The following is a 20,275-nucleotide window of genomic DNA, read 5'->3' as shown; positions in this document are numbered from 1 at the left end:
CATAGCAGAGATTCCACGGAACAGTAGGTCTTGGCGCACTCGTACGACAGTATTCGCGCACTTACGCATAAATGTAGCCAGCAAAGTGCATTCGCCAACCGTGATGTTACGACGTGGCGCTGCAGCTCGCGACGCTTTGAGTTGAGCACGCTTGGCAGAGCAGATCACTTAGGCATCCATGCAGGCACAACCTGTTACACGTATAAACTCTTAGGTATTATAGCTTAACTTCTAGGTATTATATAGGTATTATGGCTATTATACCAATTAAATTCTAGGGGGCGAGGGAGGCTTAGTATTTGGTTTATATATAAATGGGGCGCAAGACCTATGTGACCTAAAACTCTCTCACCACTCTCGGTTTAGCCATTCATACAGGAAAGAAAGTGATGTCCGGTGTCTGAATGGTTGTATTTATGCAAACTCATCAAATGCTTGCTCTCGCAGCAAGTAGTATCTTATTATATCCCCCGCTCTTTATTTCTACCTCAGCGTCCAACTGTACGTGAGACCCAGGAGAATTATTTCATCATGTCTCTGATTATGGTACAGTGGTATTCCAGTCCGCTCCGTGACGATCAATGTTGGACTCTTCACACACATATCCTTATCCAAACCCTGAAGCTATGCCTTTTCTTCAGAAGTATCGTAAATCGAGTCGGTCGTAGCTGCGATGGGAGCGATTCGATCACGGGTAATCAGGCGCGCCTGGTGAGCTCTTCGATCGAGTCGTGGCTCCCTTCCGATGTCGCGCCTTTTGTCATCGTGGTCATCTCCATATCCGTCGTGACATAGATGCGCCGCTTTGATGAATCATCGTCGAGCCGCTCCCAGTCGCCGACCGGGGGACCATTCGTCGCCTTTCGCGGCTTGCCGAACCGATGCGAGCGGCTTGCCGTCCCGGCCTTGCTGGTGACCCCCAGCGGATTGGAGCTCCCATACGACTTGGGCCCTGAGGAGTTTCCGCGTGACGAGTCGAAGTTGACCCAGCGCTTTACCAGCCTCCGCAACGGCGGCAAGCACCCGGCGACGATGCCGATTCCCGTTTCGAAGATGCACCACAGAGCGACGTTGCAGACACGGTCTGTGGTCCGGCTTGGTCAGTTTCTCCAAAGGGCTAGAGGGAGGAGAGCCAGCTTACACAGATAATCCTCGGCCGGATTGAAATAGAATTTGATGTAGGGCATTCGAATGATCGTAGCTACAGACGCTCTGCTCCCAGTCAGCGTCTCTTGCGGGAGCGAATTGAGGAGACACAACGGCCGGCACGTACATGGCACCCAGCCCAAGCACGACGGTGACGGATACCCTTGTCGCCATCTTCATCTGGGTCTTGTAAAGCATGAAGCCAGGCAGCACGGCACAAACCAGGTCGGTGACCAGCGACGATGCCGAGACAAAGTAACTCAGGATGGCTAGAGTAGCCGGGGCCGCGCATGTTCCCTCGCCGGTCCACGTGGCCGGCAGGGGCCGGCAGAGAACAAAAAGGCTGATGAAGACGATGAGCGCCGAGCAAATGGCCATTGCCAGGGTCGCCCAAGCGATGGCGCGGTGCGTGGGCACGACGGCGATTCGTAGAAGGGTTGCGCAGATGGACGCTTTGATGAAGACGAGGGCCGCGCAGTAGAAGATCTGGAAGAGCCAGACATACTGTAGAGATGTCAGCCACAATTAGGTATACCACGCTCCGTTTCAATCCTTGCCTTCTTTCCATAAGGTAGTATCTCACTGGGAAATTCATTCTCGTGAATACCCATCCCATAATAAGTCGCCTGACAAGAAAAACCGACGAGACAAGCGAATAGTACCTAGCGACGGCCACGTTAGAAGCAGCGCTCCACTGGTTCAATTTCAGAAACAGCAATTGACTTACGTAGCCAGCGACCATAAGGCCATCGTCCAAGCCGAACACATCGTGCTTAAACCTGACCAAACACCGCAGGAACACCAAGATGGTGCTCAGGACTCCAAATACAATGGACGAAACAAGTTGGGCCATGGCGAGCCCATGAGGCTCAACCGTGGGGATGTCTGCCATGCTGCGAATGCTTGCTGAGGATGGCCAAGATGGAGAAACGTAAAGCCTGAGGAAACGCAAATTCATTCCCTCATCGCAGTTGGCAAAATTCAAAGACATGGTCGGACCTGGGGGAACATGAGCACTTCTAATCTACGGAGTACTGGACCTATACATTAATCGTCAGGGAGGATCGATTCAGCTGGACTCCCCTTAACAAAGCAACCCGTCTGCCTGGCATGATCAGAGCCGGGACTTGACAGCCCCTGATTACCCCAGGATACTACGCTTTTCGCAAGGGTTCCGAAAGTTAGTTGACTCCTCCACCGGAAGCTACTTCCGCCAGAAAACCGGCAGAGATTATGGCTGGTGGGTCCAAAGCTGCCAATGGAAAATGTGCAATACGAAAATAACTTTTGGATCGAACCTTGGAGGAGGTGTATGAATTGGGCATATAAGTGGTAGATCACATTGAGGATTTCAGCCCAACAAGCCACACGGTTCAGATGCAGCAGTGGCCGGCCCCCTGTGACGCGTGGCACTGACTTTTTATCCTCTCGCCCCGTCGGCATGCCAGCCATTTAATGAGTGTCGTTACTGGCAGTCGAATGCATGTCCTGCACTGGACCCTGGCCGCGGGTGGCATGAAGGATGGCATTGGCTGAACGCGGCGCAGCCACATGATTCAAGTGGTCTTGTCGTCCGAGATTGAAACCGGGGAAAGTCTCAGCTCCCACACGTATATTATAGACAAAATCGCATGGGGGCGACAGAATTCAATGTAACTAGTGCATGAGCAAAGCCAGCAGGTGAATACAAGTAGGCAGGAATAACACCGTATGCGCGGGGGAATGGCAACTTAGTTGTGGCGCTTCGTACGTGTCGAAACCTCTTAAAGGTCCCTCTATCACTCGGATCAGCAATGAGGCACATCATCTCGGGTGATCTACGAAGGGAGCATCAACGATGAATCGGCACGACCTCAGCAACTGAGCCGACTTTAGAAAGCTCAGATGACAGTACGGTTCTGTGTAGATCCAGTTTTCAATCCATGGGGTGGTCGGGAATTCCCCTACCGAAGGAGTAGTGATCGATTCATCCTATACTGATATCTGCGGACTCATCAAGGATTACGTGACTTGTCATGACTCAACCGGCGCCAAGGGGCTTAATATGCACCTTGTCAAGGTCTGACCGCCTCCTCTTATGTGACCGGTTGATATGTGGCGTCTGGTCTCGTTTAGCAGTACGCCTTTAAAAGACCCAGGCTTGCGCCTTGAAGCAGCAAAAAGCAAACTGGGTAAAGTTATCTATCTATCAGTCCTCCTCCTCTCACAATGACTGCTCCTGCCCCTGTCCGGAAGCTCGAGTTCGGCTCTCGCAACACCACCGGCACATGGACTCCCTTTGACTGGGAAGATCCCCTCCATGGCCCCCAGTCAAAGGGCGAGGTCGTGACCATCCGCACCGGAGGAACCACGGGCGGCACGGTGGCATCGGGTCTATGGCGGACGGGCGCCGGCATCGCGGGCTGCAACGACGACGGCACCTGCGACATCGAGTACTCGGCGCCCCTGGGCGACGAGACCATGGTGCTGCTGGAGGGGTCGGCCGAGGTCCTGGAGACGAAGTCGGGCAAGAAGCACCATTTCAAGGCGGGGGACATCCTGGCCCACCCCAAGCACGTCGACCTGAAGTGGCACGTCAACGGGCCGTTCCTGAAGAAGTTCTGGACCATCTGGGACGCGCCCATCGAGGGCACCAAGAGCGACAGCCTGTTCGTCGGCAACATCAACGACAACCCCGCCGACTGGACGCCTTTCACGTGGGACGAGCCAGGCAAGGGCTCCCAGACCGCGGGCGAGCTGACACTGGTCCGCAAGACTGGTTCCACGGGCGCCCTGCAAGTCGGCCTCTGGCGAAGCGGGCGTGGGCTGCCAGGCGCCGCTCCCGATGGGTCGGTGACGTTCGAGTACAGCGCCCCTCTTGGAGATGAGGCCGTCCTGGTCGTGGAAGGGGAGATCAGGATTGTGGAGCACGAGAGTGGGAAGACGCATCACTTCAAGGGCGGGGACATCTTCGCGCTGCCCTCGGGCCTGAAGGTCACGTGGACTTCTGAGGCGCCGTTTGTGAAGTTGTTCTTCGTCATCACCAACGGTCAGAAGAGCGGTTAGGCACGCGATTATACGATAGCATGTATACACACATCGTAGGGGCCACAGAAAGCCGAAGAGTGGTTCTGCCACCATATGAATTGCAGATTCCACCGCTGACGACCACCCTCTGAACCACATGTACTGTGCGCTGACCAACTTGAAGGCTCGTATGGTTGCGCCCAAGGGTGCCCCAACCTCGCTTAGGCCGGCTTGAATCCGGTAGCCGGGGAAGCGGGGCACTAACTCAGGTGCCGTTTGCACTGACCCCTCGGTGAGCTGGTGAGATGAACCCCTGCTGGAAGATCTGCTGGGTAAGCTGGGATAGCCAGGTGAGGGGGATCAGCCGTGTGGTGGTCTGTTCTCTGCATTTTGTGCAGGTTGTGATCTCATTAACAGTTGTAATACGAATTAATCAGTTAAGCATTCGACCCCTAATTAGATCACAGTCGTGAAGAACTTGATGCCCTTGCCAGTCCTCTCCTGAATGGGGCTTGTTGTCCCGTCAAGACCACGAAACGAGTTCTGTCCCCCACCTTGCTGGAAGGCAAGCTGACCAGCAGGTGTTTCCGAGCCATTTGGCGCGCCAATGTTATACTCCAGGTGGCAGTAGGGTATGAGGTTCAAAGAGCCCTCCGCGCTTGCTGACGCAGGATCACCAATGTAAAACCCCAGCTGGTCCCCCTGAACAACGGTGGCGTTGGTAGGCACGCTCATGGCTTTGAATGATGTCCCTATCTGGCTGGCGTTGAACGTTTCGGAGCCGAGCTCCTCAAATTTGTAACTGCGTGTGGGGATCATGTTATTTAATGCCTAGATTCGTGGGAAAGTTCCATCGTGTGGAAACGAATGATAGATCTATGGGTTTGGTACTTACGATGGCGCTTGAAGGTCGGCGATGTTGCTGAACCGGAATACTTTTACCAAGACACCCGTGGCTTGTCCTCCAGCAGCGAGATTGACTGAGACCGAGTCCAGTGTTCCTGCCTTGGAATTTGTCCAGGTCTGAATGACCGTCTGGAAAAGGTCTGTGTCGCACACAGGCTGATAATCGGCAAAGCGAGGAGACAGATCCGCAGCAGTCGTCAACGCGCCGCTGTCGGTGTCACCACCTCCGAGTGCCAGGGGCACTGTGAACTGCGCGCCGGGAGTGCAATCCAGATCTTGTACACTCCCATCGTCGTTGAATCGGAGTGGCTGGAAGAAATGGCCAGAAAAGCTGACACGAGGGCCGCCTGGGACAGAAGTCGCGTGCCAGACGTATGTTGTCTCGTTGGTGACGGGGTCCGTCAGCGGAAGTACGCCTTCGACCTGAGACCCGCAAGTGTACGCGGAGACGATATCGCGTTCCCATGGGCCATCGATGGACTCTGAGCGGTAGACCAGGCCCACGCTCCCATTGCAGAAGCCGCACGTGTTGCTTGCCACGATGTAGTAGATCCCGTTGCGAACAAACAGATCGGGCGACTCGGCCTCCTGGTCCAAGAGGTCAAACGCTGCAGATGTCACGTTTGTGCTCGTCTGCGTCGTGTTGAGGAAGTCGTCCGTCAGTGGCGACACGTGCAGTGTCTGGAAAAGTGGCGGCCAAAGGCTTCCCGCTCGAGGATCCCTGAAGTTGAGCGCGGACCACACGAGATAGCCTTTGTCATCAATGGTTGTGACAGTGAAGTCGGCGGGCTGCAAACCACTGAACTGGGGGTCCAGTGCCGCCAGGCCGTGCCCGTCCGTAGAGAATGGGGAATTAGGCGCAGAAGAAGTAGCTATCTCGTAGCCGGCCGACGGGTTGGACCAAAGCACATATTCTTGGCTCGTAGGGTTGGAGACTATGTGTGGACGTCCTCCAGTGATCTCCGACAGGACTCCCTCAGACTTCCAGTTGACAAGGTCAACAGAGGAGTAACAGACTAGAGGCCTGTCGAGCCCGGTTCCCGTCGTGAAGTCGAGGCCGTAGGCATAGTACCTGTCCTCAAAATTGTAGATCTTGAGGGCATAAGCACTGATGTGATTTCCATCGATGTCGAACAAGAGCCGATTGGCAGAGTTAAACGTGATATTTCCAGGAGAAGCTGCTCCTACAGCTCGGCCAACCGAGGCAAGTAGGAGAGCACTTAGGAGCCGTCTCAACATCGTGACAGTAGTATGTTATTATTCAACAATTGCGCACCTTCAATACCGTCCATTTCGTGCATGTCCTGTGTATTTGGGCATCTCATGTCGCGAGAGGTTCGGCTCTTCCAGTAGCATGCCCGGCTTTTCCGGCGCGGCGGCACCTGGTGATCTTGATTTTCTTCCCCGTGGGGCGCATCTTGCCCTGGTCCCTGGAGTGTAGCGTGAATCCAACTGTGACAGCGGGGGATGGCACTGGATGGCATAAGCTAGATTTGATCAGCCTGGGGAACCATCAATCTCGTTTCCCGGAGCCCATGCTCGAAGAGGTCATCGCGCACCTTTGGATCCATCCAGGCGGGACAGCCAAGCGCGCATTTAACCAGAGCCCATGGCATAATGTGCGCATCCGACGCGAATGGACCAGAACACCGGTGTGATGTCGGCTTTTTCTTCTGATCTGCGGGGTGCTTCGTTTGAGCTATCCAACGTGTTTCAGCGGGTTGATCCATTCAAGCGTCACTCATTTCATGAGAGCGAGGGTTGTCGGAACCTAAGTTCAATTCAAGTGTTGAGTGTTGCACCCACATCCTCCCAGCTTGACGGTACTTTTTTGACGGTGCCCGCCGCCCAATCACAACGAACGCGGCCGCTTATCATTTTTAGTCCCAAATAATGCAGTCTCTTGGTAGTTGACGTGGACGACAGATCCTGTCAGCAATGTACTGCTTGCCAAGAATGTCGTACGTGTAAGCCGCGCCTACGGAAATCCCATCAGGTCGCAAGCTCTTTTTGGGAAAACACTGATGGCCAAGTAAAGAGGGCGTGGCCATGCCAGAAATTGGTACCTGAATCCTGGCGGCAAAGTAGAGCGCTGGAACAGAGCCCAATCTCGACGTGCCCATCTCTAACTGGCTCGCTTTCTTTTCCCGTCAAGCACGCCCAAATGTCGAGCCGAACAAGCACTATCAAACGAGGCGATCGGCAGCGCGGGAACTTCTTGAGGCTGTCAGCTCAACCGCTGTGGATCCCTCTAGATCAACCTCTTCCAGTCCTCCATGCGCAAGCCCTACAAACGACGCATTTCGAGCCTTTCTCATTTCTTGTGCGGAAATATGACAACATTTGGATGTGTTGGCTCGAGGAAGACGCGGGATCTAGGACCATTACGGCCAGCGCGGCAAGCCATTTTGACGTTCTGACTGGACCAAGTTGTGCGAGGAAAGTCTTCCGATCTGCTGATGCACTGTAGCCTGAGAACAGATTGTTCTCAGGGGCCAGACATCAAATTGGTTCCGTAGGGAGAGGAACGGTTTTAAACCAACCAGATACAGCAGCTGTTCCTTGGGTACATAGGTACGCGAGGAACAATTATCAGTACCTGCAGGCAGACTGCCTGACAATCACGTTACACGTCGCGAAGTGAGACGCAGGGCGAACACTCTAATCTTCCAATTCCCCGCCATCCGACATGGAAGCTAATAACCCATTGGCAACTTCCCTTGCCATGCTGGCAACCTCGGTCATTGAATGATGTTCGAGACTTGCCACTGATTTTGGGCATTCTATCTGGGCCCAAACTTAATTAGGTATTACCTAGTGGTCATGCCTGGCCGGGCTTCGAGCCTAACAATTATCGCAACGCCATAAAGACCAGAGTCACCATGTGGCAGATTTTCTCGCAGAAATGTTCTTGACTTCGTCATTAGCAGTCCATATTTCTTGCTCGTCTGCCTGCCCGTCAAGCCACATTTACGATCACATCCGTCTTGCCACTGTCCTCTGTACACTTTTCATCTGCCAAATTTACCAACTTTGTCATTGACACAACATTTCTGGTCGTCGACGAGCTCCGATTGACCATGTCTCTACTGAATGGCACACAACAAACCCCTCCCGACTCACCCCGGTACTCCTCTCGGTCCGCGATGCCTGCAGAGCAGGGTCCAAATCGGGCGGTGGATGCCTTTGTCGGCGCAATCCGCGAACTAGCCTCCGATGATAACTACAAGATGATTGCGGACGTGTTCAGAGATGCTCAGAAACTCAAAGCTGAGAACACACGTCTGGTATCCTCGTCTCGAGATGTCCTAGAGGAGTACCGCAAATTTCGGAATGAGCTGGAAGCGAAAGAGGCCAAACTGATGGACGAAAAGGCCCAACTGCAACAAGACATAGGCAAAAGGGATGCACAGATTCAGGAGCTTGAGAAAAACAACACCAAACTTGACGCCAAGTTTCAGAAGAGCCGGCGAAAGTTGGATGAGGAGAGCCAAAAATGTCTCGAGCTCGCCGAGAAGATGAACGAGCTGGAGGCAACTGCCGGCAACCTCAAAGCATCGCTTGATGAGGGAGCTGAACTCACAAGTACCTTGGAAGGTACCAGATCAAGGATAGACGCTGAGCTTGCCGAGGCTAAAGGGAGTCTGGAATCGAGAAATACGGAATTCGCCATTCTCGAAGCAGCCAAAGCAGAGGCCGAAGGCCAGCTCGCAGAAGCAAGAACATCTCTAGAGGTGAAGGCTAGGCAACTGGCAGCTGTAGAGGAAGCAAAAAGCACTGTCGACGCTCAACTCGCCGCTGCTGACCTCAAGCTGGAAGACAAAACAAAGGAAATCGTGGAGCTCACCGCAAGCAAGGACAAACTGGCAGAGGAGCTGACCGAGGTCCACAGAGAACTCCTTGACAAGTCCAAACAGCTTGAAGACCTGTCGGTGTCGACATCATCTTTGGACACCAAACTTTCTGAACTCATTTCCAAGACGGAAGGCCATACCCAGGAGCTGGATGATGTCTCCCAAGCCAAGGCAAGACTGGAAACTGCGTTGGCCGATGCCAAAGCCGCACTTGAAGACAAGACCATGGAGACGGAGGAACTCGCATTACAAGTGGCGGAGTCAAGTGTCAACTACGACAACAAAGCCGCACAAGTGCAGAGTCTAACGTCACAGCTCGCCGATGTCAACGGCAGGCTCGAGGCAGGATCTCAGGAGCTCAAAGAACTCTTCGAGGCGAAAGCAGCAGTTGACGTCGAGTTGACCGAGACTACAGCCAAACTGGAAGCCGAGAGGGAACTAAAGATGGCCGCAGAAGACGGCTTGAAAACGGCCACAGACAGCCTCCAAAAGGAGGCAGACAAGACAAGCATCCTATTGGATGAAGTCGCCCATCTTCGACAGACAATTTCAGACCGAAACCAGGAGGTTGAGAAGTTGAAGGAGAAGGCTGCCCATGGCGATGACGACCTCTCTCAGGCGCAGTCGAGCCTGGAGAAGCTGGAGAACGTCATCCAAGGTCTTGAGCAAGACCTGAAGACCAAGACGGAGATGCTCGACAAGGTCGACACTTATCAGGTGCAGCTGAAGCACGAGCCAGAGGAGACATAGTAAGAGGCCCCTCCCTAGATATCTCTCGACACGCCAGCGATGCGTCGTCATCTCATCCCATCACAACAACAGCTAACCAACACCCCTCAACCAAAACAGCGTCGAGGTCCTCGACACAATCTGGGTCTCCACCCTCGACTTATGCGAGGCACACTTCAGCCAGGACCTCGACCCCTCGGTCCTGCGCGACCCCTCGTGCTGGGCCAACCTCCGCGCCGCCGACCACCTCCGCCACCAGGCGGTGCGCCCCCCCCCTGCCGCGCTCCAACACCCCGGCGGCGAAGCAGATGCGCATAGCCGCCGTGCTGGCCGCGCTCTCGCGCTCGCTCGCCCGCCACGTCTTCCGCCCCAGCTGGGCGTTCGAGGGCGGCGGCGGCGGCGGCGCCGACGCGGACGCCGCGCTCGGGAAGCTCCTGCGCGGGCTCGAAGCCGCCAGCCCGGAGCAGGAGAGGCACCTCCGCGGGACGCTGCTGGCGGCTGCTGCCGCGGTGCACCACCCAGCCCGCGGCGGGGAGGGCGAGGGGGAGAAGCAGCAGGTACATGGGGCACACGGCGCTTCCAGCAAGCGCCGCGCCGCCGCCGTCGTCCGCGAGGTGACGTTCCTCGTGCAGCACCTGCTGTCGGCGCTGCAGTACGGGGCGTTCCGCGAGGGGCTCGAGGCGTGCGTGGCGCTGGCGTGCGAGCGCTGGGCGGAGGTGCAGGGCGCGGCCATGAAGATCGAGCCGTACTTTGGCCCGCCTTATGATGACTTTGACTGGCAGGTGCTGATGCTGCCCGAGAGGTTCGGGGACGGACATCTCGGTGACGGCGGCGGCGGCGGCGGGTCGACGATCGGCCTCGATGCCGGGAGCGGGACGATCGGGGGGAGTCCTCGTGGGCCTCCCCCGGATGTTGCTCAGGATGCGGCGGTTTCTCCTTCTTCTCCTCCCCCGTCTTCTGCCGCCCGAGATGACGACGCGTCGACTATCACCGAGTCAGTCCGGTCTGTCATTGACCCTGCTGATATCATGATGGTCCTGTGGCCTACCATGTGCGCCGTCGAGGGCGGGGAGCTCGTCTCAATCACCCAGGGGCTGGTCATGGCCAAGGAGCAGGCTTCCGCCGCCTTCGAGGAGGAGGGGAGGCGGCGGCGGCCTGGGACCAACGGCAAGAGGGCGAGGTCGATGTCGCAGTCCCGGAACAGTGCGACCGGGAACCCTCACTCCGGCAAGGCTGTCTTGGCCCAGGCGAAGAAGGAGCATGATGCCAGTGCAGGCCGTCAAGGTTCTCGCAATGGCTCTCGAAACGGTCCCCTCGCTGCCGTTGATTGACGGTCTCGGTCTTCGTTCGGCTTGCTGATCACGGTCGTGTCATTTCACTCCTCGACCTCTGAGGGCCTTGCAGTCGTTATTCTCTGTTATCTCTCCCTTTTCATCGTTGCATGTTTCAATGTTCTGTTATTGTTGGTTGTTCTCGTCAGCGATTGGCTGGGCCATGGACCACCACGATCAAGAGTGTAATTAGAAAGATAGTGTGGGTTTGGCCGAGTGTTCAGCACCAACAGCTGCACTTCGGACGAGGATAGCAGGACGTGCCCCCTGACGAATCACAGGTTTATATAGAACAACTCGGCATTGCCCGTCAATTTGAGGGGGACATGGTTGCAGAGTTGGTTTTCGGCTTGCAACGATGCGCATGCGACATTCAGCATTCCGGTATTCAGAAGTTTAATCGAGCCCGCCCTCAAGGTTAGGTTTTGCATTACGTGCAGTCGTGATTGCGTGCCGGCTGGGAACCCGGAATCGCCACGGCTGCGTGGCGGCCGTGCATGGTCGGTCATCCCATGTGCCAGATCGTCGGGAGGCGAGATCCATGCCCTGTTGGCCGTCTGCTACTGGAGGGACGGATTGTACTGGCAGGGGGAGGCCTGGTGAAGTTGCATAAGCAGGGTAGCATCCGGGTCCTGTGCGGAAGGATTCGTGATTTCTTGTGCGGGCGAATCATGGCCTCGAGTGCCGCCGAGTCCTCTCCGGCAGTGGAGGTGGGGGGAGGATGCCAGTGCCGCGGCCCCCAAGGCAATCCTGCCGGCTCTGGAACCGGGTTCTCGACTGCTGCCAAGTCGACAAGCTCATGTCAGTCCCTGGCCAAGTCAGGTCTGTGGTAGATAGGGCATAATAAACCACAGCAAAGCTAGATCGAGCTTGTCACCGTGAAGACGTCTGGATGCGGCCAGAGTTGCGCTCAGACGTTGTATACACACCAGATCGGGCCTGGCCGGAGGTGTCCAACAGCTCTCACCCCTGCCGCGACGTGCGTATTTTTGTACCTAGCGCATTGGTAGGCATGCTCGGCATGGTGCGTATAGCATATGTGAGCTTGTGTTGTATGCTTCTGTCCCTCTAAGCTGCTGCCTCGGTGACGCCTTTAGTTTGGTATACGGTTTAGTCCTGTCACCCATCTTTAACCACCAATCGCCATGGCACAGGTGGTCTATCTATATCTAAGTTTCCCAATGAGACGGCCTACCGCACCTAGAGCCAAAATCGAGTGAAACAATGCCATTGCACCGTCCATACACTTGCACTAGATCTTCGCCCATGCTGGTGCAAGATCGGCCCGCGCCCTTTCCCTGGGCGCTGTTGAAGTCAATCCGCGTGACGAAGCACAATGACATGGCGTGCTCACGATCCCTACTTTGATGTTTGGCGCACGAAGCTCGGTGCTACGTGCCCTCCCTCTTCTCGGGTTATACCGTTCTGTCTTATTAAGTCGTCGTGTGTGCGCGTCGCACGACAAAAGCCCGCCCCGCCAATTGCGACATCCAGCGCGCCCAATAAGTTTCCGGCAGCTGAGAGTCTGAGACCCTTTGTTTGGAAGAAAAATTGCTGCTTCGGGGTTCGGGAGCCAAGGGTCTGTGGTAGATTGGGTGGGCAGTCTAAATAAGCTGACACCTTAGGCCAAAAGCGTCTTTCCTACGCTACACTTATCTGGTGTTGGGTACGGGGAGCAAGGGCTTACGGGCGAGCCTCCCGGTAGTACCTTTTAGCTAGCTCGCTTCACCTTGACGACGACTGGGGAACGCGTCATCAATTTGCGACACCCAGCAAGCCAGCAAACGGAGATTTGGCCGGGATTCAGAGATTGTTTGATCTCCATGGTCGAGTGTTTCTCTCTCTGTGCCTTCATCTGCGGCCCGTGTTCGGGGTCGCGCACCCAAGACGACGGGACCACCGCCTGGGATCTCTCTCCCGGGACGTGGGGCAGGGCGAGACTCCTGGGCATGTGTGGAAGGATGCCCCATGGCGTATGGGAATTGATCAACAACTCGGTCTCCGGTGCCAGAACGGGCTTTCACGTGTCCCAAGGGTCCTTCCGAGTGGGCGGACTTTTTCTCGGAGGGGGGTTCGCGGTCCTGACATTTCACACAAGGTTCAATTACCTGGGGCAGCTCGTCCATCATTTGCCCCTCTGGGCCTCCGTCCGGTCTGCCGACTCAGAAGCCCAAAAGTGTCACATGGCGGGATGACGATTGGGGGGTCACGGTGGGAGCGCGCAGGGCGCGTGCAACGAATCAGTCGCCCATAACCGCGTGGTTCTTGGCGTCCGTGCCTTGATTTTCGAATTGATTCTCATTTTCGGAGGGGCATTGGAGGAGCCTCGACAGGCCCTTGAATCAGATCATAGAGTTTTTCCCATTCGACAATATACTCCGGCCGAGTGATCAGCTCCAGAAACCGACCCTTTCGGAGAAGACCTTCATTTTGCAACTGTCTAGTTTCGTTCTTTTCTGAACGTCGGTCGCTGCACCACCCCATGACCGGAAGTCCGAGCACTTGAGTCTTGGCCACCACAAAGTCAAAGAAATGCCCAGGCAGGCCAGGTCAACATTTTCCGAAGCCGGCCGAGTCCATTTGGTGCGATGCGACTCTGTGCTGGGTGGCACGGCTGGGCGACACTTGGCTCAATAAAGCCTGGCCCTGTCCGACATCCGAACATTTCATTGTTGAAGAATGTCGACAATGCAATCCACCGTTATATGTGGCTAGTGGCTTGTGGCTTGTATTTTTGGATCATCTGAAGTTATATTTGTGGCACTGACACTGTCTAGGACACACGCCTTGCTGCATAGTTAGTAGTCTAGTTAATTGAGGGAAGGGGGCAAGGGAAGGCCTTCTGTGGCAAGCTTGCCATCTCAACATGTGGGCAGCTGAACCATGCATGCATGCATGAACGGCCATTGTCGTTGATTCTGTTGTCTCCCTTGGGTCGGTCAGCCCACAGACGTGACCGAGGGCGAGTTCAACGGCAGACCGGACGACACAAAGATAACTCAGGGATACACAGGTGATTTCATCGGCGGGTTATGCCAAGGAGATCGTCGGTCCATAACCCACGTTACTGTGGATCTCGGTATCTGGAAGGCTAGCTCTCCCAGATTACTCGCTGCGAGGTTCTCCTTTCTCGCGTCCCAAGGTCGCCCGGTGCCGATGATTGCGGTGCCCACTCATTGCTTCCGATCGTATTCCTCCTGCCCTGCTTTGCTGGCCCAAAGGAGGTCGTGATGCGATCTTATCCGAGATGACCAATGTCAACGGGGACCTGTTCGGTTGGATGGCAGGACGGTCGTGATGGCTTTGGCCATGGGACGAACCATGGGCTGCCTTTGGGGTCGCCAGTAGAGCGGGCCTGTGTGGCTGCGACACTGCCGTCCTTCCCGACCAACCGGCCCTTGGCGTGTGATTTGCCCGTCGATCGAGGCTCTGCGCGCTTTAGCCCCGTAGATCCTACCCTGTGCCTGTGCCTGTGACTGCGCCTGTGCTGAGGCGACTACGCCAGTACAGTGGTTCTGTGCCTGTGTATCGCTCGCTCGAGGTCTTTGTCCGTGGGGGGCCCTCTGGCTGCAAGTGCCGGCGCTACTGGGCAGCTGGGTGGGAGAACAACCGACCTCCTGGCAGCGTGTATCGCAGTAACGAGGTAATCTAATCCGAGGTAATCTAATCCTTTTGCGGGCACCGCAGGGACTGGCATACACAGGAATGAGGCGTACTGAAGGCGTCAGTCTCCTGGCTCGTGCAGTACTGCACAATGACAGCAAGCCTGCAAGCACAGCACAGTCAGAGTTGTCAAACAATGCAGGGTGGTCCCCAGGAGATGCCAAGAAGGCCAGAGTAAAATCAGCTGCCCCATTCGGGGCGAAAGATGGTCTTGGCGCCCAGTTGCGTCAGTTGGCGTGACCGCCAGAGACGGGTCTGCCGGCGGCCAACTGCCAATGGGCGCCCGAGGATGGGCGACCTGGACGGGATGTTTCAAGAGACCACAAGCGGGTTGGCAGGAGACCAGACAGGCGGGCAGACCGCGCCGTCCGTTATTCCCATCAATCGCTTTAGGGCCTCTAGTAGAAGGCACTGTATTCGAGACTGGCGTCCTGAGCCACAGTCGTGAGCTTCTGGAAGTCGGTTGTTGCCGCCAGGGGCAGAAGGAGCGGGTCTCGATGCTTTTTGCTGCTTTCTGCTGCTGTCTCTGCGACACAGCTACGGGGCAGAGCACCCGCCAGCTTGGCAGCCCTCAGAAACATAAAGCATGATGGGTAACCTTGAATGCAAAAGGTTAACCTTAACAATAGGACAGCCGCCCAGAACCAACCACACGGTCCGGCAGTCGGCACATCCACAGAGCCACAGAAGCAGGAGATGGCTGGGGCCACAGTGCAGCAGGTACACGTAGTCTAGAGATGCTGCATGTCGGGCTGGCAGTCTGGCAGGCTGGGGGATCCGGCCAGTCCTGAGACTTGGAGGGTCCCATCCTCTGCGGTGCTCAAGCCTGGAGTTCCAATTCTTTTACGATTATTGTGGTCCCCGAGGCCTGCAGGAATCGTGATGAGACTGTCCTGAGATTGACAGACTGACAGATTGACAGCTGCTGAGCGACAGGAGGGCAAGCAGGCCGGCGATCGAGTCGAGTAACACACAGAATCACGCACACGCGCGCACACAGTGATGGGCGTCTGCATCTCTGCGTTCGTCTCGGCGTGCCGCATGCCAGGTGTGGGGATTGTTTCCCCGTGTCCTGATCTGTGACTGCCCAGCTGCAGACTGTAACTGAAGCCGTTGCCGTCGTGCAAAGCATGTGTTGTGTGTGTTGGGGCTGGGTTCGCCTACGGCCGATCACGATACATACTGTACCGTTCGTATGTATGATGTGCTGTGAGGTTCTGTGGGACTGGGCGTGGCAGTGAGGCTTGTTGGGCCCGGGCAGTTGATTAAACCGGGCCAGGGGGGTTGGTAGGGGCCTCAGGGCCTTCAACAGCCGGAGAGGACGAACAGAGGGCCCTGAAGGCCTGAGGGCCTAAAGGGCCAGGAGGACCCGTTGCCGATCCACATCTTTTGTCTTGGCCCAGGCGGGTCGCCGTTCCCAGTTCCCAGCGCCAGGGGGCCCCCCCTCGTCCCTTCCCTCCCACCTTCCCCCAGTCCCCAGTCCCTGTAGCCTGCACCTTCCCTGCGCACGCCCCTGCCCGCCCTGAACCACAGTATGTACGCGTTTCTTCGCCCAGTCTTCCCTCTATGTCGTCTGCCGGCACATGGAAAAATACGGTACACAGGCTAGACCACATTCACTGCGTGCCCAGCAGATCGCAGATCCATGCATTGTCTGCGGTACGTACCTCCAACGACCGCACGAGATACATTGGTACAGTCCCGCACTGTCCAGTGTCCATCCCAAAAAGGAGAGAGCAGAGACATGCCTGCTTCCTGCTTCTATTCAAGAATAGAAGTAGCTCACATCCCCGACCACACCTCACCTCCTGCTCCACCTCGCGCGTGTACTCGTGTGTACTACTAAAACAATCTCATTCTCGTCTTCGTCCCGGCTCAGTTTCTCGTCCTGTCCTGTCTTGTCCTGATCTGTTCTGTCCTATCATTGTCTGTCGGCCTGCATTCTGGATTCCCTTTGCGATTTGGTCTCGGTCTTCCTTCACTTCTCGCCGATTTATTTGACTGATCGATTGCACCCGAACGGCGACGGGCCTGTATCACTACCAACTACTCCTTGAGAAACCCCGACCATACCAATTTCTTCGATTCTCACGGCTCGCTACCTTTACCGGTTGTTTGCCTCTTCACACGCAGCAACTTCGTCATACGGCGTCCTATCTCAACGTCGCTCCTTCCGCCCACGCCAAACCAACCAACAGCAACGTCCTCATTATCGACTACCAACAAAACGCACCAACCGGATGCCAACTGGATTTCCTCACCCCCACTTTCACAGATCTTGAGAGCTCAGTCTTGAGCCGGTCAACCAACCACCAAAATGGCGGTAGGAAAGGAAGGAAATGTCAAATGGGTTGATGTGAGATTCTTGACTGCCATTCATTCGCACTTCCCCACCCCACCCATACTGACTTTTTGATCACAGGGCCTCCGTGGCATCGCCTCAACGCTGGTCGTCATCAAGCACATCACTTGTGCCTTTTTCCCATACCTGTTATGGCCCGCCCCAAGCGAGGAGGAGGACCCCGTCATGCTCGAACGGCCCTACCTCCGCGTCCTAATCCAGGGTCGTATCGGTGTAGCAATCTTCTCTTTTGTCACAGGTTATGTGTGTGCCCTTAAGCCTGTCAGGAACTTCAGAGCCGGCAACCAGAACTCCTCCTTCAACTCCATCAGCAGGTCAGCCCTCCGCCGTGTGCCTCGCCTGGTATTGCCCGTCCTCATTATCCTCACCGCGAGCTGCTTCGCCACCCAACTCGGCGCATTCGAGACCGCAAAGCACTGCGACGGAGCAGGCCTTCCCGAAACTAGCCCCAACAAGCGCGACAGCTGGCTCGAGGCCATCGTTGCTCTTCTCTCGGATATGGTCAGGGTTTGGTCTCACGGCCAGAGCGAGTACGGAGCTGAGCTGTGGACCATGATGCCCATTCTGAAGGGTGCCTTCTGGGTCTTTATTTACCTCATGGCCACCGCACACGTTCAGACTAGATATCGGATGATGATCGCCCTGGGCCTGACTTGGTTCCGCGCCGCCTCCAACGACCCCTTCTTCGGCATGCAGTTCTTCTTCGGCGCCTTCATGGCCGACTTGCAGCAGCTGCCCGAGGGCTCCGGCCCCGCCTGGACCTCCTTCCTCTCGCAGAAGTCCGGCCTGGCTGGTGTGCGCATGCTTCTCTCCGCCTTCTTCCTCGTCACCGGCCTCTTTATCGCATCTCTGCCCGACGCCCACTTTGAGTGGCAGCCCTGGTCGCAGTCCCTCGTCGACTTCATGCTGTCCATCCTCCCCCGCAACCCGGATCTCCCACGATTCTCCTCCGGCCTTGGTCTCGACCTCATTGTCATGTCCATCCACTTCTCACCGACCGTCCGAAACGTCCTCGCGAGCAGGCCGTTCCTGTTCTTCGGCAAGGTTTCCTTCGCCGTCTATCTGCTGCACAACCAGTTCCTCCGATCTGTGCTCTGCTGGATGGTCTACGGTTTCGCAATCCCCGAGCCCGTGCAGGACGAGGCTACGGGTGAGTGGATGCCTGGCCCGCCGCTCGAGTTCCCTGGTGCTGCAAGGCTGTTCGCCGTCTTGCCCATTTACTTCGCCCTCATCTATGGCGCGGGCTACCTTTGGATCGAGTACGTGGACTCTTGGTGCGCGCGGGTCACAGAGCGTGTCTGTGGCTCGATCAAGGAGGAGACGGACGAGAAGTCTGGACCATCATTGTTGCCAGTTTCCAACCAAGAGCGTCAGTGAAGGATTAATGAGTGACGGGAAGGATGCATCAACAGAGCAATCACGCATTTCCAGAGCAGATGGCGGAACGTCTGCGGATCTGGAATATTACACAACTCGTGCCCGGTGTCTTGTCGTGTTGAGCGCGCAAATGACGCGTTCTGGACAAGCCGGGTCAAGTGTCAGCCTGAATGGCTAGACCCAGGAAGAGGAAGGCATCCTCTACAGGAGCCGCTCCGGCCGAGCACGCCGAGTCAATTGGAGTCTGGGGGTTAAGGGGGAATACTGGGCCACATCTGGCAAGACACGGGTTGCTGTTACAATGGCCATAATTGCCAACCAGCTAAGTTGAGTCTCCCGGCTCAAGCTGTACTTCATATTACAATGCATCAAATTCAATCACCAAATACTCAACGTGTCCGTGCAAAAATTCTGCAAAGCTTGTGACTGGCCTTCTGGAAGGATGCATCGAATGTCACGTCTTCTGCTTCGACCTGGAATAATTTCACGGCTGATGTAGTGTTACACCAATCCGTAGACTTGCCGTCATCTCTGGTAGCACAAATATGGCTGTGCCTGAGGCTACTTTCTGCCTGAACGCTAACCCACATATCATGGATCTATACACGTTTGCTGGCCTAACGGCCAAACTTGGAAACATGCTGGCGAAGCCCTCCTGCAGGAAGAAATCTCTGTTTTTTTGGAGAAGGCACTCGTACGCCAGCTCGGCACCGACGAAGAGCTGGTCAAGCTGTCACATGTGCAGCCAGCCCATTGTTTAATCCTTAAGCGGAGGTGAAGCCCGGTTGAATCCTACGCACTGGCGGCTTAAGAAAAAAAACCACCAACCGCCCAGGTAACCGGAAAGGGAATTTTCGCCCCTAGCCTGCCCGGGGCGGATGCAACGCGATGACGAGCACGCGTGGCGGCTAAGGACGACGGCGGCGGGCTAGGGGAGGCGTGGGAAGGCGACACTGCAGCTGTTGGGTGGTACTGTATTGCAGGATCCTCATCTCATCACGGCCCATCCCTGCCATTAATAATTTTTTGGCGTACTTGATATCTTCTCTTGCCTCTCAGGCCTCCCTTCTGTGGGTTCTTAAACCCGAGAAGCTTGGCGCTGGCGCGGTAGCATGGTCGGCGGCCGAGCGCGTGGGCAGCAAAATGAAAAGAGAAAAAAACAAGAGACCGCCAAAAAGCAGCCCTGCCACGCTACCCATGCTGGCACCCCAGACGCCGCCGAGATAAGGTGGCGCCAGGGACAATAGCAAAAAGGAAGGAAACGAAATCACCTTCCCGTCTAAAACCCAGATTGCAACGGGCAAGCCGCCACAGTAGAATCATCCGTCACCTTCAGCCCCCAAGCTGTTGCGTGCCGAGTAGAAACCCAACGAGCCCCGGAAAACCGGCACCGGTGCCCAGACCGGCCTGGGGTTGGGGCCTGCGGTGCCAAGACGATATCTAATAATCAGAAACCGGTCCCCGGTTGCGTGCTTTGCCCAGGGCCCCTTTTTTGTTTTCCCTTTGATCGTATCGAATCGATCCATGCCGGCACTGGAGACTTGTGTCGCATAGTGAGGATGGGAAAAAATAAAAGAAGCAGATTGGGACGCACACGGCCTCCCGCTTTCGCGCCCGCCAAGCCGGCTCGCGGCAAAGCACAGTCGTCGGTTTTCCTGACAATGGCGCAGCTCGCACGGGGCGAACGAGGGGAGAGGGAGCCCGCACCAACCCCCCCCCCCCTGCATCGGCTAGCCGAGCGTCTGGGCGATATCGCTTCTTGCAGGCGTGTGATCTGTTCCTGTGTGGGGAAGGATCAGCCGCGACGAAAAAGGAGGTGAGGTTGTGGTCGTCTTAGGGAATGCTCTGATGAGCATTGACGGCCGGCGGCGAAAAAAAGGGCAGGATGAAATACTCGGCGC

The 20,275-nt window shown here is 56.1% G+C and overlaps 5 protein-coding genes across 5 annotated transcripts; 3 read left to right on the top strand and 2 right to left on the bottom strand.

The window, feature by feature from the left end:
- Positions 1–698: 698 nt before the first annotated feature.
- On the bottom strand, positions 699–2,038 carry INS49_012515 (uncharacterized protein; the record flags this gene model as incomplete). The annotated part of the gene is made up of 4 exons (XM_043173218.1): positions 699–1,084; positions 1,142–1,212; positions 1,274–1,650; positions 1,874–2,038. The coding sequence occupies 4 exons, from the start codon at positions 2,036–2,038 to the stop codon at positions 699–701; spliced, it is 999 nt and encodes a 332-aa protein (XP_043022515.1).
- Positions 2,039–3,354: 1,316 nt separating this feature from the next.
- On the top strand, positions 3,355–4,191 carry INS49_012514 (uncharacterized protein; the record flags this gene model as incomplete). Its single annotated transcript, XM_043173217.1, has 1 exon — positions 3,355–4,191. One exon carries the CDS (start codon positions 3,355–3,357, stop codon positions 4,189–4,191), a length of 837 nt encoding a protein of 278 aa, XP_043022514.1.
- A 417-nt stretch (positions 4,192–4,608) lies between these two features.
- Positions 4,609–6,297, bottom strand: INS49_012513 (uncharacterized protein; the record flags this gene model as incomplete). Its single annotated transcript, XM_043173216.1, has 2 exons — positions 4,609–4,954; positions 5,048–6,297. The coding sequence occupies 2 exons, from the start codon at positions 6,295–6,297 to the stop codon at positions 4,609–4,611; spliced, it is 1,596 nt and encodes a 531-aa protein (XP_043022513.1).
- Positions 6,298–8,204: 1,907 nt separating this feature from the next.
- Positions 8,205–10,972, top strand: INS49_012512 (uncharacterized protein; the record flags this gene model as incomplete). Its single annotated transcript, XM_043173215.1, has 3 exons — positions 8,205–9,661; positions 9,762–9,903; positions 9,950–10,972. 3 exons carry the CDS (start codon positions 8,205–8,207, stop codon positions 10,970–10,972), a joined length of 2,622 nt encoding a protein of 873 aa, XP_043022512.1.
- A 5,980-nt stretch (positions 10,973–16,952) lies between these two features.
- On the top strand, positions 16,953–18,374 carry INS49_012511 (uncharacterized protein; the record flags this gene model as incomplete). The annotated part of the gene is made up of 2 exons (XM_043173214.1): positions 16,953–16,991; positions 17,058–18,374. 2 exons carry the CDS (start codon positions 16,953–16,955, stop codon positions 18,372–18,374), a joined length of 1,356 nt encoding a protein of 451 aa, XP_043022511.1.
- Positions 18,375–20,275: the final 1,901 nt, after the last annotated feature.

The sequence above is a fragment of the Diaporthe citri genome (genome assembly GCF_014595645.1).
Source record: "Diaporthe citri strain NFHF-8-4 chromosome Unknown scaffold_6, whole genome shotgun sequence".
Classification (NCBI taxonomy): Eukaryota; Fungi; Ascomycota; class Sordariomycetes; order Diaporthales; family Diaporthaceae; genus Diaporthe; species Diaporthe citri.
This window is presented reverse-complemented; position numbering and strand designations above follow the sequence as displayed.